This window comes from Bos taurus, chromosome 1 (genome assembly GCF_002263795.3).
Source record: "Bos taurus isolate L1 Dominette 01449 registration number 42190680 breed Hereford chromosome 1, ARS-UCD2.0, whole genome shotgun sequence".
Lineage (NCBI taxonomy): Eukaryota > Metazoa > Chordata > Mammalia > Artiodactyla > Bovidae > Bos > Bos taurus.
This window is the reverse complement of record NC_037328.1, coordinates 6,438,890-6,455,691: the sequence shown is the minus strand read 5'-3', so window position 1 is coordinate 6,455,691 and position 16,802 is coordinate 6,438,890. Positions and strand designations below refer to the sequence as shown.

Genomic DNA, 16,802 nt, shown 5'->3' with positions numbered 1-16,802 from the left:
TGCCTTCTAGTGGCCAACTGAGAGTCACCACTGCTTTTCACCAATAATGTCATAATCTAACATAGTTGCTCTACCCACTAAACTGCTGAGCCACCTTCTGTTCTAATAAATCCCTATTTCCTTTTATAGTTTATAATAATAACAACAACAACAATGCTAATAACAGTGACTCCTCTGGTTAGATGAGAAGACTACAGTAAACTCTAGACAGGTCTCTCATCCTTTGGACTTGGGGCTGCCATGCTTCCTGTCCACAGGACTGGTCAGCCTGACTGGGTGAGAACGGTATCGTTCTATCTGCCTTATTCAGTGCTTTGTCTCATCTCAGTCAATATGCACAAACTCTTCCGTCAGCTCAGTATAATTGAAGACAACAGACAATTTTTTTCTTTTATAAATTAAGACATACTTGTGATGAATAATTAATGTGTGGCATGAATTCACATCTGTATTAAGGTAAGTCCAAGCTCTAACTCTTTCAGTGGTGCTCAAGGGACACAGGTAAAAATGACTCACAATCTCATCCTATGATAGAGATCTTGTTTGAGAAGTGGGGGTAGAGGGTGGGCAGAAGATTTTGAACCATATTTGAACACATTGGAATACAACTCCAGGAGGAAAAATATACCAGCAGCTTTTTTTTTTTTACTCTCTCTCTCTCTCCATCCCACCCTCCTTTTCTCTCTCTTTATCTTTCATTTCAGAAGTCTAGCATTTCCTTGGATATTTTCTACTTCTTATTCAAAGCAATGTTTCAAATCATCCCAAGGCTCATTTGTACCAAAATGCTTTCCATCATTATCTATCAGATCACTTTGTATATTTTAAGAGTTATTTCAGGTTTGAACAAAAGACAGGGGCCTTAAACACAGAATCATCCAGAACTACTTAATTCATTCATTTCTTCTTCTTCTTCTTTTTTTTTTTCATTTGTACCTTGTTCAAAAAAGATAGAAAAAGAAGAGAAATCCCAAGTTTATTTATCTGTGAGATGATGCCTTTCAGTTATCGGTAAATTGCATCTTAAAAGCAAGAGAGTTTCTCCCGATGATGGGAAAGAGAATGAAATACTATGCCAATTTAAAATGCTATTACCTGCCCGCATTCCCAATATCTTTTCCCTTGGATGACACTGTTCTGACATAGAGATCTTTTTTTTTTTTTATTTCCTGCAATTTTCTTCCATCACACAGGGAGCTTCATTAGAGAAATAAAGCTAGGGTAGGTGCATTTGACAACAAGAGACAAATGATGTTAGTGAGAAGCTCTCTGATGAGGCAGTTTGCAATTTATGTGTTCAGCAGAGTACCTCTCTCTCTGTCGGAGGCAGGCTTGGCATCTGCTCTGAGAGCGACATATGGCTGGTGTAAAGCACCGTCAGTGCCTGCAAAGGTGCGCCTTCCTGCACCCAGGACAAGAAGAGTGTGCACACTCCAACCATATGGAAACCTGCATTTTTCCACGTGTGTTTCTGCTTGCTGAGATGTGGCAGAAGCAAGGAGAGCAAACTGGTTCTGAAGAACCTTTACAGGCAGCTTGCTCCTCCTCTTTCCCTCCCTCCTTCCCAAGGCCACATTCCCAGGGGGTAACCCGTTTCCCATTTCGCCTTGCTTATGCTTTGCCTCATTTAGCTGACAGTAGTGACTGTCTCGCATTTACCTTTTTATCTGAGGCCCTTACTGTCAGGAAGTTGAAAAGAGCAGTTTTTGACAGTTGCCATGCGCAAGCTTTCAAAATCCATAAAAATCCTTCCTCCTCCTCTCATACAAGTCCAGGCACAGGTTATAACACGTTCCCCTTGCACAATAGAAAGCGTGCTATGTGTGTTCTAAGTCGTTTCAGTAGTGTCCGACTGCTTGTAACCCACAGGACTGTAGCCCACCAGGCGCCTCTGTCCACAGAACTCTCCAGGCAAGAATACTGGAGTGGATAGCCATTCTCTTCTCCAGGGGATTTTCCTGACCCAGGGATCGAACCTGGGTCTCCTGCGTTGAAGGCAGATTCTTTACCATCTGTGCTAACAGGGGCCCATAGAAAGCATATGAGAGTCTTAACCTAACCCCTGAGGAAGTCAAACATTATCTCAAGTGATTTTATTTTAAAGCTACTTACAGTCATCATGCCATCCAGAAGGCCAGTCTCAGGCCTGGGTGGAGCCTGCAACCTTTCCATGGACCACTTCTCAATGATGGCGGACACGTGAGGGTTGTCAATATTCAGCAGCCGAAACCCGGTCATATTTACACCACTGTACCTATAGAGTTCCAGATCTAAAGCAAATAAGTCCTGCGCAGTATTAAAAATGATAAAAGAAGAAAGAGTTAACATTTTCAGCATTCTTGATGCAAAAGAGAGCTAACGCTTGCAGAAGCAACAGATTAAAACAAGCACGGCAGCGATCATCACACTGGTGCTATAAAAGAACGTTGCCCGTTGTTCTTCATTTGCATGCTGCCTGACAAATTCTAAGGCAGTAATAATTCTCATTTTCATCTATTTGTTTTTGCGATACTGTTAGAGTTTGTACAAACCGAGAACAGGAATTAAGCTGCCAATAATTAGCATGCCCTCGGACACAGGATATGCCATTCTGAGAAGCTAGAGCATTTTGTTCCTAAGGATATAGTCCTCTGGGGAGTTGAAGGGGCCTTTGTGTCCATTCGGTACACTGCTTTTATTTTCTAGATGAGGAAACCAAGGTTCTGAGTGGTGATGTGACTGACCTGAGAATGATCCACTTGGTGGCAGTACCACCTGTCTCCCTCATAACTTTCTGCCCCAGGCTGCAAAGGAGGTGAAGTTTGGATATTACATACACATTTGACAGGAAGATCACTCTCAGCAAAAAAAAACAAAATAATTTTCTGCTCATTGAAACTAACCCATGTCTCATATAATGAGAGCATGAAAATTGCTCACTAGACACAAGCTTAGAATAAGAAACAAATGGTTCTTTTCAGAGAATAAACTAGAGCCTGTGGTTGTATGGATATGAATATCTTTTTTAAAAAATGTATTTATTTTAATTGGAGGCGAATTACTTTACAGTATTGTATTGGTTTTGCCATACATCAACATGAATCCACCATGGGGGATATAATATCTTAACAGTAGGACTTGTTCTTTTAGATAATGTTTCAGAGGAAAAAACTTGAACCCATCCTAGTATTTTCCATTATATATGAGGGCTGAATTTAAACCAAAAGTTTTGTTGGTTTGCATTTAAAATAGACTTAAGTGATCATTTCAACTTTTTTTCCTATAAACAAAGGTTAGACTCTAAAGCAGGTCATTAAAATATCTCACATTTTGGAATGAACCAAAATTTCAAAATAGTATTTAATAGTTAATAAAAGAAAAAAAAATTCCATAAAAATTTTCTACCAGTGTAACTGCTTTATTGAAAGTACAAGACCACATTATCTGTGATGATAGTCGTTACTAAAGAGGAAAACCTCAGGAACATTTCATGATTTATGTGTGCGGAAGATGCATACACATTTATTCTTTTGAATAACTCTTTTCTGTATCACTACTTCCAAGATAACTTTACATTAGACTGTGGAATCTTAAGAATGCTGTTCTGAACTCCTGGCTCATGTTAGAAAAAATGCACTGCCTTTTAAATTGTTATGTTTACTTCCCCTGCACTAAGTAACTAATTTTCTTTTGTCTTTAAGTTTCATTAATACTCATGAACAAAAGCGGTAAGACAACAAAAGCAAAGCATGGCAGAATGCAGATAAAACCAAAGGAAATTGCTTAAAGAAGCAAATTTAAAGAATAAGATCCAAGGCAGAATGATTCCTTTAACACACTCCATGAATACAAGGAAAGTTAACTCAAGTTACAGGGGGTCAGAGAGAAACTTTCAGGATGCATATTGATTCCCTTATTAATTCAACAGTACAGAAATACAATACACTAATGTGAATGCGCTAAATATGTGTGAAATTCATTTGGTCTCCAAACTGTTTCTGTGCAAGATAGAATATGGAGACTTCGAGGGCCAATTGTCAACATCCCCTTGTTAGTGGAGGATGAGGCAATAGTGTGAAGGCAACTTCCTTCCATTGAAGACTAGCCTTCTTAGGTTTCATTGTTTATATTTTTCTCAAATTTCAACAAAACCAACTCTTAAAGGCATATACACCTGGGAAGGATGGAAAGTTCAGAGGCAGACGGCCATCTCGCCTTGGGTAAGACGTATGTGTTCATGGTGATGGAGATGGGCAATATTCGTGAGCAGAGTAAGACACTTTCTGGTTCTCAGGGTCTCCCTTGACTCTTCTGACAGAGGATCCCATCAGGATGTCAACGAGGGAGTGAAGACCACGGAAACTTAAGTTCAGGAACTTCTGCCCTGCATCCTACTCTCTGACTTCCAGCTCAGGAGCAGTGATAATTTTAACACCTGCCCCATAGCATTTGTCTTGTGATATCCTCTGCAGCCCTTCCTGCTCTCAGAGATACTCAGTTGAGGACTGGAGTTTACTGCCTCCAGAAGTAGGTACATGAGACCTGTCTGGTCCTTGTTCCAAAGGCTTTGCTTTCCCTGATGCACCAGCCTACTTTGCCAGATTTCTTTGGGAAAATGATACTCTTATTGAATCTTGCAAATCTGGGTAGATTTTAAGCTGACACACTTTTACAGGTTAGAAATGGAGGTTGATCATGTGTCTTCTCATGTAAGAGAATGGAGTGTGTGTTGGGAGTGGTGTATTGTGCGTGCGGCTGACAGCTAACACATCATTCTGATGTGTTAAATGCTTAAATCATTCTTCCTAGACCTGATAATCTCTCAAAAGTTAAGGTTGTATAGCTTCTTTTGACTGTCTCAGGCTTACAGCCATGGTTTTTCTTATGATGAAAAATGTTCAATGTGGAAAGCCTCTACCAAATTCCTTATCTTGATAGTCTTCCAAATACCTGACATGTGACCCCTGGCTAAACCAGCTGTCCACTGGACACAGGTGGAGAAATCACATCAGATAGCATGCCAAGATACACTTTAGTGTGTCCACTAATATATGTAGCAAATACAGATGATTCTTCTTTATTAATAGTTTGTACTTTGGCAGTTTCTATTTAATGGAAGCTTTATTTTAATTCCTTTCTGGATGCACATGCATTGATGCTAGTTAAGAATGAAGGGAGGGAGGGAAGAAGGGAAGAAAGAAGGGAATGAAGGAAGGAAAGAAGACACTTGATGTTTAGCATTTCTAGATTTAGAGGATTCTTAGGAAAATAAAACAAACCTCCGTGACAATATCCTGCCTTTGCCACCGGGGCTGACTTTAAAATAACCAAAGATTTTTTGATAGTGTGAAATACATTTCCACCAGATATGCTTACCAGGGTTGTGAAAAAGTAATGATAGTATTCCGTCATCATGCCCATGAACAGGATCTGCCAAAGAGAAATAAGGGAAAAGAATCAGAAACAGAATTATAAGAAGAAATAGATGATTAGTAGGTTGACTGCAGTAGCCTGGCGACATAGAATAGGAAGGAGCTTTGGAAATTCAGAGACTCAGTAGATAGAAACCTGAGACAAATCAATGAGTAATGTGGAGCTAGGACCCAGGCCACTGACCTCCATCCTATGTGCTTTCATCACGTTGTGCTTGACCTTCACGGGAGAAATTGGTCGGCTGATCAAATTTAAACATAGTTCATGCTCAACATATTTTATATCTGGAGTTGTCCAGAATGGCACAGAGTCTTGCCTTTTCTACTGCTTGGGTTTCTGAGTAATCCCATGCTGAGATATATATTTTATTGATCTCCTTAGCTTTAGTACTTATCATAGTGCCTCAGAGTAAAACTCATTAAATGTTGAATTGGCAATACTGATATGTAGATATATTTAAATGAAGATCTATACATATGCACTCTGAACCCCTCCTCTTTACCCTTTACCCATCTCATCCCACAGAACAAGTAGGGGAAAAGAGGGTTGTTTATAAATAGAAAGACGGAACTATTTTTGTACTTCTTCTCACTGCCTCTTAAGTCTGATTCTGTTATCTAATTGGGATCCTGGCAGTTCCAACATTCTGTGTGTACAGTTTTTATTTGGTGGGGAGGAGCAAAAAAGAGGTAAACAGAAAGGACCAAGGTTCTAAATAGAGGTAATTTCTTAGACTGTGGTCTTTTGCTTGGATTCCTGGAAATGGTGTCCATTGAGAAGAAACAGCTCCACGTGCTTTGGAGGTAAGATTGTCATTTATCTTTTAAATCAAGAGTATCACTTTCTTAGGTTTCCCTGGTGGCTCAGCGGTAGAGAATCTGTCTGCCAACCTAGGAGACGAGGGTTTGATCCCTGAGTTGGGAAGATCCCCTGGAGAAGGAAATGGCAACCCACTCTAGTATTTTTGCCTGGGAAATCCCATGGACAGAGGAGCCTGGCAGGCTACCGTCCATGGGATCACAAAAGAGTCCAAAAGGACTTAGTGACTAAATGACAACAGCATCACCTTCCTTGGGGCCGGTCACTAAAGGCCTGGGTGCTGTCTTTTTGGTATCTGCATAGAAATGAATGGAGAAGACTCAGAAATCAAACTTTCAAGACAGTTATCCCCATAATTCATAAATGCTGGATTCAAATGAGAATCCCCTCTGGAAGTTTTAAAATCAGATATTCTTAGATTCCATCCCAGAGACCTCTTGAATTAGAATTTCTGAGAGTGGAATTTCTGTATTTCACAGCAATGGTTGGGAATCACTGTTTTGTGGAAAACTTGTCCATTTGCATTATGGAACAAGGGCTTTCATAACTTCAGTTTATGAAGATGTGGATTGAAAAGGTCTTCAGAAAAGCAACACAAGCTATCAGAGGTTTTGGAAGATGCCTAAGTTTTGTAGCCTAGAATGATTTTACACCAAAGGGGAGGGAACATTTGGAGACAGTGCATACATAACATACAGAAGCACAGATCTGACATTTCCTGTGCTTTCACTGCTAACACAGAAACAAGAGGAATATTTAGTGAAATTGTAATGTCATGAAGGTAAGACAAATGACAGGAAACTCTCCCTATGAATCATAAGCCCACAGTATGCAAGTCACTCCTATGGTGATAACAAGACCAGGTGCACAAAAGGATTTTTAAAAGGGTAGAATTGCTTTAGGGCCATCAATAACATTTAAAGGCATGCATGGTGAGGTCTCGTTAGCTGATCCCTTATATCAGTGGAGAATAAAGAGCTAACCTGCTGGGGTCACTCAGAATTCAATTTTTTCATTTTGGTCGTTAGTGTAATTGCAGCTGAGATTATCTCTTGAAAGGGAACTGGTAAGTTTTATGTCAGGATACAGACCTGGACACTGAGGTTTAAAATATTATTTCTGAAACTGAAAAAAACACCAAGTCACCTGAATTTTAAGCCTTTTATATGGGTGGATTTTTCTTTTTAAATTTTATTATGGAGGCATTTGATCACCAATTGAGAGCACAGATTTTTTTCTTAAAACAAACATTCAACCAATTATTATTATTTGTAATTCCTGGAGGTAAATACTCACCTAAAATGTCTCTTATTTAATGTTAGAAAAGAGTTATGCAGATGCAGTGAATAAACAGCTAATGAATCTGCTTTTGTTGGTGCTGACCTTGCGTCTTCCACATACACTTTTTATTTGATATTCCACAAAAATCCCCATTCTTGACTTTCCTACCTAGAGCCTAGGTCAGTGCTTCCTAGAATGAAAATTAAGAAGCAAGTATAGTCATGGATCACTGAGCTGTCAGCTTTGTGGACTCTCTAGTACACGAGTGAATGAGAAACTTTCAGACTGAAATAAAACTAATATCAACTCATTGGAAAAGACCCTGATGCTGGGAATGATTGAAAGCAAAAGTAGAAGAGGGCGGCAGAGGATTAAATGGTTATATAGCATCACTGACTCAGTAGATACAAATTTAAGTAAACTCCAGGAGTGCTGTAGTCCATGGGGTTACAGAGTTAGACATGACTTAGTGACTTAACAAGTCAGTTTCACCAAAGGTGATGTTTTTTAAACAATTGTGCTTATAATGATTTGTAGACTGATTAAGACTGGCTGCTCTGTTGTCTAACAGTTGTATACATTGCATTTTATAGCATTCGTATAACGATTTTCTTTCTGTGTCAACATTGGTATTTCAACTAAAAGTCGTTAAGGGATTATGAAAATGCCACATCAAGATAAATGTCAGTTTTTTAAATAAAGTGTGTAATCATGATATGGGGATTTTTAAATGGCTCTTTGCAAAACTGACTTTTTCCTAACAAACAATACTCTAAACTTTGTTACTGTGCTTTGCTGAGTTGACCAGGAGGTGCTGACATAGGCAGTGTGTACTTTATCAAGACAGTATTGCCAGGGACTGTTTTTGGCTCTACTGAAATTATTTTTAATGGTGCAAAGCACATCACATCACACACACAATTAAGTGATAAACGTGGCTGTCAATACTATTTATATTGATGCCTCATTCCCCTTAATTACTTCCACCAATATTTTAATAATGGTTGTTTCCTAACAGAATTATTTTTATTAAATAACTTGAGATCATATTATTGATGTAGTTTGGTAGACGGTAAACATCTAGCTCTTTCAATACCATTGTATATCTATAGTAGGGATTTATCGAGTACCTATTAGTCTTCTCAATTTTGCAAGACCCATAGTGTAGACTTCACTAGAGCCACTGCCAATTTTTCAAATTGAAAGGTGCATGATAGGATTATATTTCTTGAGTCCTTGAGCTTGGGTGTGGTCATGTGCTGGTTTGGGTCAAGGAAGGGAGAAAGCGACTGATACATGTCACCCTCCTCATCCTGACAGAGATCTCACTCACCCTGGCTAACATGTTAGGTGACTAACATGGTTATCAGTGCTAGGCAAACTAAGGTTTTTTTTTTCCTGAATACATACAATTTTCTGTTTCATGAATACTGTACAATATGTCATGTGTGTGTTTTGATAATTAGGGACTTCAGGGTCAAAATTGTGGGTCTTCAATTAGCAACTCATCAGGAAAAAGGATATATATTCTATGTGCTAATGCCATTCAGATTTATGGTTTTCTTACCTAATTTTCCCCTTGATGCCAACTCCTCTCCTCTCTTAAAAAATATTTATGACTTTGTTTCAAATTATTTTTCTAGGCTGCTTTGATTCTTTGTATAATAAAGATATAACATAAATAATCATGGTTGAGAGAAGGTTAATAATTTTCTTTTTCCATAGAGAAAGGTGATCTATTTCGATCTGATGTAACTGGGCTGAATAACAAAAAAGGCCTCCAACAAAATACCGTTCATAGTTAATCATACTCTATGTCCATACAGAATCAGTTATAAGAACTCAAAGGCTTTCATAGATGGTGACAGTTCAAGTTATGTGTCAATTTGATTGGGCCAAGGGGTGCCCAGATTAAACATTATTTCTGGATGTATCTTTGAAGGTGTTTCCAGATAAATAAGCTTTTGAAAAAGCAGATGATCCTCCCCAATACGGTAGGCATCATCCAATCCCCTGAGAGCTTGATTAGAACAAAAAGGTAGAGGAAGAAGGAATTCACCTCTTTTCCTTCCTGCCTGACTGCCTGAGCTGGGACACTGGCTTTGTCCAGGCCTAGGGCTGAGATTTTCACCATTGAATTCTTCTGGTTTTCAGGCCTACAGTTTCAGACTGTAATTACCCAACAGCTTTCCTGGGTCTCTAGCTTGTAGATGGTGGATTGTGAAGCCTTCTCTGTCTCCATGGCTCAACTGGTAAAGAATCCATCTTCAGTGCAGGAGTCCTAGGCCCAATCAAGGAGACCTAGGTCCGATCCTTGGGCTGGGAAGATCCCCTAGAGAAAGGAAAGGCTACCCACTCCAGTATCGGGGCCTGGACTCTATAGTCTGTGGTGTTGTTCAGGGGAGGCACACTGACTGAAACCGCCCATCCTGGCCAGACACCACAGTGGCCATTTCATGAGTTGTTTTACAACAGGAGATCCCTGTAAGGAACACAGAACTAATAAGCCACCACCAACCAGAAAAGTTCAGGAAAGGTCAAAAGGAGACAGCACATGTCCGACCGCCTCCCAGAATCCTTCTCTCTGATATCCATCTTGGCTGAACAAGGCTGCACCGCCAGGAAGGGCTCTGAGTCAGAATGATTGGCTAAAGACAACCTGGAAACAAATCCCATCACCATAAAACCCGAGACTGCAAGCCATGTGGCAGAGCTGTTCTCCTGGGCTCCCTTACCCTACTGCTCTCCACCTGGGTGCCCTTTCCCAGTAAAATCTCTTGCTTTGTCAGCACATGTGTCTCCTCAGACAATTCATTTCTGAGTGTTAGACAAGAGCCCAGTTTTGGGGACCGGAACGGGATCCCCTTTCCTGCAACAGGGTCACAAGAGTCAGACAGGACTGAGTGACTTTCACTTCATTTCACTTCTGTCTCCATAGTTACATGAACCAATTCCTCATAATTAATCTCTTCAAGTACATTTCCTATGGGTTCTGTTTCTCTGGAGAACCCTGGCTAATACAGAGAACAATAGAAAAATACTAAAAGTCCTACATAGTCTGCATATTTATGGCATTCCATTCTATCTAGATAACACAGTCCTTAAACCAGTGAGGGGAAGGGTGACTGACCCTAAATGAAGGCTTTCTCTGTATCAGGCTACTATAGATATGCCACAAGACTATTCTATTGTTTCAGTGGTTAGAAAATAATTATAGTTTTTTTTTGTAGTTAAAATGTATTATTAAGAAGCAGAACAAAACTCATTGCCAGTTGACTCTTGGAAGAACAAGTCTAATGACCCCTCTGTTATTAAGACACTTTGAAATATCAGTTCAGTTCAGTTCAGTTGCTCACTCATGTCTGACTCTTTGCGACCCCATGGACTGCAACATGCCAAGCCTCCCTGTCCATCACCAACTCCTGGAGTCCACCCAAACCCATGCCCATCAAGTCAGTGGTGCCATCCAGCCATCTCATCCTCTGTCATCCCCTTCTTCCCCTGCCTTCAATATTTCCCAGCATCAGGGTCTTTTCCAATGAGTCAGTTCTTCACATCAGGTGGCCAAAGGATTGGAGTTTCAGCCTCAATATCAGTCCTTCCAGTGAATATTCAGGACTGATCTCCTTCAGAATGGACTGGCTGGATCTCCTTGCAGTCCAAGGGACTCTCAAGAGTCTTCTCCAACACCACAGTTCAAAAGCATCAATTCTTCAGCACTCAGCTTTCTTTATAGTCCAACTCTCACATCCATACATGACCACTGGAAAATCCTTAGCTTTGACTGCTGCTGCTGTCCTTTATTGGCAAAGTAATGTCTCTGCTTTTTAATATGCTGTCTAGGTTGGTCATAACTTTTCTTAATAGTTCTTGTCCAATGACTGTGATGGCACTACCTCTCTAGAGTTTTTACAACAGAACCTCATGGCTTTGTTCACAATAACACTGACTCTTCTTGATCTAGTGCTATTGTTCTTGGGAAAGATTACCTCTTGGATTTAGATCAGTAAATGTTATCACATACAGCCTGAGCATCACAAAGGCCATATTTTAGTTTGTCTTGACAGCCCTCATTCAAGTCTAGGTGAAGATAGTTTGGGGGTCTAATTCCTGTGATTGGTGAGAGAGTTGGTCTATAAGACACTTAGAAAGTCTCTGGGTAAAAGTCTTTCCATAACGTGTTCTGTTATCTTAAGATGCCTATGTTACATTTCAATTGAATTATTTTCCAGAAGGCAATGCAGAGATATGAAGACAGAAACTCACAAACTCTCAGCATCCATTGCTAAAAGCAATTCATATGTCACAAATAATTGGCATAATGCTGCTACCATAGTAGCAGAACCTTAAAATGGAACCTGAAGTGCTCTTAAGCAATTTTGAGGCATTCTTGTAATATTTATAAGGGTTTTTATTACTGCATCTTTTCATTGAAATATAGGTGTCTTTGAAGTTTATATTGACTAACCTGAACTGTATTGTTCCTTTTATAACCTTCTCAATATCAGGATAAATTCTATACCATCAGACATAGTTTTTAGTCAATAATTTCAAATGAACAGTTTCCAAATGTGTGACATGTGATGTGGCTAAAATAATTGCTTTACCCCAAGATAGAAATAAGTCATTTCAGCATAGGAATAATCTTCAGGAAACAGTTGAATAATACCAGGCCTCAGAGAAGCAATTTTGAGAAGAAGACTTGATCTCTAGGGTGTAACTCTTTCTCACCTGCCAACTATAGTACTTCTGGCTGCAATTATACTATCCTCCGAGCAGAAAGCACCTTGGACAACACAATTTTTAACACTGGTCATCAGTAGAACAAGCTAGGTATAAGCAGGGCCTTAGATCAGTTTTTATTGATACAAAAAGGAAAAGATACTCATATTAAGGCTTCCCTGGTGGCTCAGATTATAAAGAATCTGCCTGCAGTGAAAGAGGCCCAAGTTTGATCCCTGAATAGGGAATATTGCCTGGATAAGGAAATGGCAACCCACTCTAGTATTCTTGCCTGGTAAATCCCATGGACAGAGGAACCTGGTGGTGCATGGGGTTGCAAAGAGTCAGACATGACTGAGAGACTAACAATCATACAACACTAACTGACTACGACATATCCACAAAGGGAACAGTGGAATGTAAGAAAAATAGCCCTGGATCCCTAAAAACCCTGATATACAGAAAACCACCCGTCTCCTTAAAGAGTAGGCTGGATAATGGCCCTTTAAACATGACCACATCCTAATTTCCAGAATCTGTTAACATGTTACTATACATGACAAAAGAACTTTGAAGATGTGATTAAACATCTTAATTTATGGGAGATACTCTGGGTTAGGGCTTCTCTTGTGGCTCTGATGGTAAAGAATCTGCCTGAAATGCGGGAGATAGGGTTCAATCCCTTCAGCTAAAGCTCCAATACTTTGGCCACTTAATACGAAGAGCTAACTCATTGGAAAAGACCCCAATGCTGGGAAAGATTGAAGGCAGGAGGAGAAGGGGATGACAGAGGATGAGATGGCTGGATGGCATCACTGATTCAATGGACATGAGTTTGAGCAAACACTGGGAGATAGAGAAGGACAGGGAAGCCTGGCATTTTGCAGTCCATGGGGTTGCAGAGAAGGACAGGACCTAGAAACTAAACAACAATGACAACTCTGGCTTATTCAGATGGGCCCAGTGTAGTCACAAGGGTTCTTATAAGATGGAAGCTGATGTTCAGAAGGCAGAGAAGTGACAGGAAGGTGGAAACCGAGGGAATGCAAGGCAATGTAATGTGGGACCACAAGCCAAGGAATGAAGACAACGTCTACTGGGGTCGCACAGAGTCAGACGCGACTGAAGTGACTTAGCAGCAGCAACAGCAGCAGAACTGGAAAAGGCAAGGAATGATTTCTCCCAAATCCTTCAGAAGGGATATAGCCCTGTCAACACCTAGATTTTAGACATCTGACATCCAGAACTGTTGGAGAATAAATTTGCATTGTTTTAAGCCACTCCATTTGTGATCATTTGTTGTTAGCACAGCAACAGGAAGCCAACACACCTCATTTGTTCATCTTTATGGCCTATGAGACTGCACAATTTTGGTGTATTGATATCAACAGCATGTATCAAAAGGAAAAATGACTTGTTTGAAGTTGAAAACTTTCTAAATTTCTCTGTGTGTCTCCACTCACATTCATATACTAACCACACACATGTACACAGATACAAGCTACCCACAGAGAGACTCTAGGGTTCCCTTCCATTGGGAGATCGTGCCGTGCAATCTATAAATCCAGGCCACTTTCCCCCTGCCTCCAAGTGAAAACAAAGAAAGTCAAAGCTGTTCCACCAAGTGTTGGTGAATGGAATACCTGTACTATTTGGGAGTGTCTTTCAGTCTTAGGTACTATATAGGCTTCTCTTTCCAGAGGTCTGGTCAGAAGAAGAAAGGAAACTGGTACTAATAGATATTAATAAGTGAATTGGAGACCATGGGGTTTAGTTTAGCTTCAGGAGGTAATCCTACTAGAAGAGCCACATGGCATCATCCACGTGCAGAAAGAAAAGATTATGCAGTTTAAGGGGTTTGTGCTGCTGACAACAGGAGCAGGGGAAAAAAAAAAAAAAAGATTTCCCCCTGCCAAAATGAAATAGGCAACCTGGCAAACAGGAGAGAGTAAAGCTTCTAGACTTCCCTGGTGGCCCAGACAGTAAAGCATCTGTCTACAATGCAGAAGACCTGGGTTCGATCCCTGGGTTGGGAAGATCCCCTGGAGAAGGAAATGGCAATCCACTCCAGTACTATTGCCTGGAAAATCTCATGGACAGAGGAGCCTGGTAGTCTACAGACCATGGGGTTGCAAAGAGTCAGACACGACTGAGCGACTTCACTTAACTTAACTTAAAACTTTTAGAGGATTACATGAACCCAAAGGATAAACTTTCTGCAACATTCAGGGGAAGCTGGTGGAAATCTGATGTGTAAGAGGACAAGAGTGGAAGAAAAGTTATAACAGCAAAGAATATGTAGCTGATTCACTTCATTGTACAGAAGAAACTAACAACACTGTAAAGCAATTATATTCCATTTTTTAAAAAAAGAGCTGAATGAATCTAGAAGCTGGAAAGTTAACAGAGAATATGCTGCATACACTGCAATCTTTTCACAATAAGTTTTTTCTTAATGGTGGTGATAAAACCTCAAATTTGCCTGAGGGTAACATTTTGAGGGAGAAATAGTCATGAAATCATTAAATGATGATCTTCTTGGTCTCATGATATCTTTGTAGCATACAGAAGTTATGATCTGGGTCCTGTTTCTCTGCCTTTTTGGCTTTTCGGATGACTTTATTTTGTAAATTTATCTAATAGCTATCAGACTTAGAAAATAATTATTTGTATCAGTGTTCTTCAGGGCACTAGACTCTCCAAAGAACTTTGTAGAAAACACCAATGTCTGTACCCATCACTAAATATTATGATTTATTTGGTCTAAAGTGTGTTCTAGGCATTGATATCTATGATACCGATACTCTCCAGGTGATGCTTACACATAGCCAGAGCTGAGAATCACTCATTTATATCAACCAAGCATATTTTAAAGCTGTAACGATAATGATCAAATCTACTATTTGATAGGGCTTCCCTGGTGATTCAGATGGTAAAGAATCTGCCTGCAGTGCAGGAGGCCCAGGTTTGATCCCTGGATCAGGAAGATTTCCTAGAGATGGGAACGGCTTACCCACTCCAGTATTCTTGCCTGGAGGATTCCACAGATAGAGGAGCCTGGAGGGCTATAGTCCAAGGGGTCACAAAGAGTCGGACACAACTGAACAACCAATACTTTCACGCTATTTCACTTCACAACATGTCCACTGCCATTACATGTTCTTTATCTGCTACTGGGGAGGAAGAGTTATCATCAGTTTACAGATTTGAAGGATACAGCATGGTTATAGTATTTGAACCCAAGTATGACTTCAATCCTGAACTCTTTATGCTGTATTTATAATAGGAGGTCAATGTGGGAAGGAAGTCAGGGATTTGTACAAAGTCTTTCTGGACTTCTAGAACCCAAATAAAAGCATATGGTCGTTGGTGAGAGCAAAGGTAGAAGGACAAGAACAGGATCTTTATCTTAAGGAATGAATCCATCAAGCCAAGAAAGCTCGATAAGCTGCCCACTGATCTTTGTTCAAAGAGCTGCACACCACTCTAAAAGGTTGTACCATGGGTGATGTCACAGGTACTATGAGGAGTCTTCCTAACTTTTCCTCCTACTGTCAGGAATTCAGACCTACATGGCTCTTCTACTACAACATCTCTTTACATATTAGAATTAATTTGATCCTAATTTTAAATCCCTTTAGTGTCTTTCAGGAACTTTAATCTCTTTAATGTAATCAGCCTTCATCAAGAAAGGAGAGTTTGTAAAAAGAATAGTAATGAAATTGTTAAAATTGTGTAATACATACAATAATAGTTATTTTTGTGTTGTTGTTCAGTCGCCAAGTTGTGTCTGACTCTTTGTGACCCCATGAACCGCAGCACACCAGCCTCCCCTATCCTTCACCATCTCCAGGAGCTTGCTCAAATTCATGTCCATTGAGTCAGTGATGCCATCCAATCACTTCATCTTCTGTTGTCCCCTTCTCCTCCTGACTTCTATCTTTCCCAGCATCAGGGTCTTTTCCAAAGAGTCAGCTCTTTGCAGCAGGCGGCCAAAGTATTGGAACTTCAGCTTCAGCATCAGTCCTTCCAATGAATAATCAGGGTTTATCTCCTTTAGTATTGACTGCTTTGATCTTTTGTGTACTTGTTATAATGGTAATGTACACAAGATGTGGGGGACTTGCATGACACGCTAAACAATGTGGCCTTTATGATTAAGTCAATAAGGGGGTGGGAGAGAGTACTCCGGAATTTCAAACATGAGAGGGATAAGATCAGATATTTTATCTAAAATGAACATTTTTTGAGGCTACAAAGAGGCTGGATGGAGTAAAAGAGAGGGAGGGGACTTGTGACCAAGGGATCAATTGTTCTAGTACAGGAGGAAGATGATGAAAGTGATGGAGAAAAGGAGGTAGAATATGGAACATATTTAGAAGGCAGAATCTTCAGCATTCAGTAACTAATAATAAATAAAGGAGAGTCCTAGGTTTCTGGCTTGAGTACTTGAATGGTATTTCTAGTTACCAAGACAGGGACCAGAGGAGAAACAGGTTGGTTGGAGGAAGGATGAGGAAGAAGATGTAATGTGTTAAGTTTGGCATGGAGATTGAATGACATCAGAT

At 40.0% G+C, this 16,802-nt stretch overlaps 1 protein-coding gene across 12 annotated transcripts in view; it reads right to left on the bottom strand.

The window, feature by feature from the left end:
- The window catches only part of GRIK1 (glutamate ionotropic receptor kainate type subunit 1), a 466,650-nt gene that overhangs the window by 122,108 nt on the left and 327,740 nt on the right, over nt 1–16,802 (bottom strand). For 7 of the 12 annotated variants that reach the window (XM_024990213.2, XM_024990222.2, XM_024990219.2 and 4 more), the window contains 2 exon segments: nt 5,356–5,409; nt 2,113–2,286 (listed from right to left, as the gene is read on the bottom strand). In XM_024990213.2, coding sequence (XP_024845981.1) covers nt 2,113–2,286; nt 5,356–5,409 — 228 coding nt within the window. 12 annotated transcript variants of the gene reach the window in all.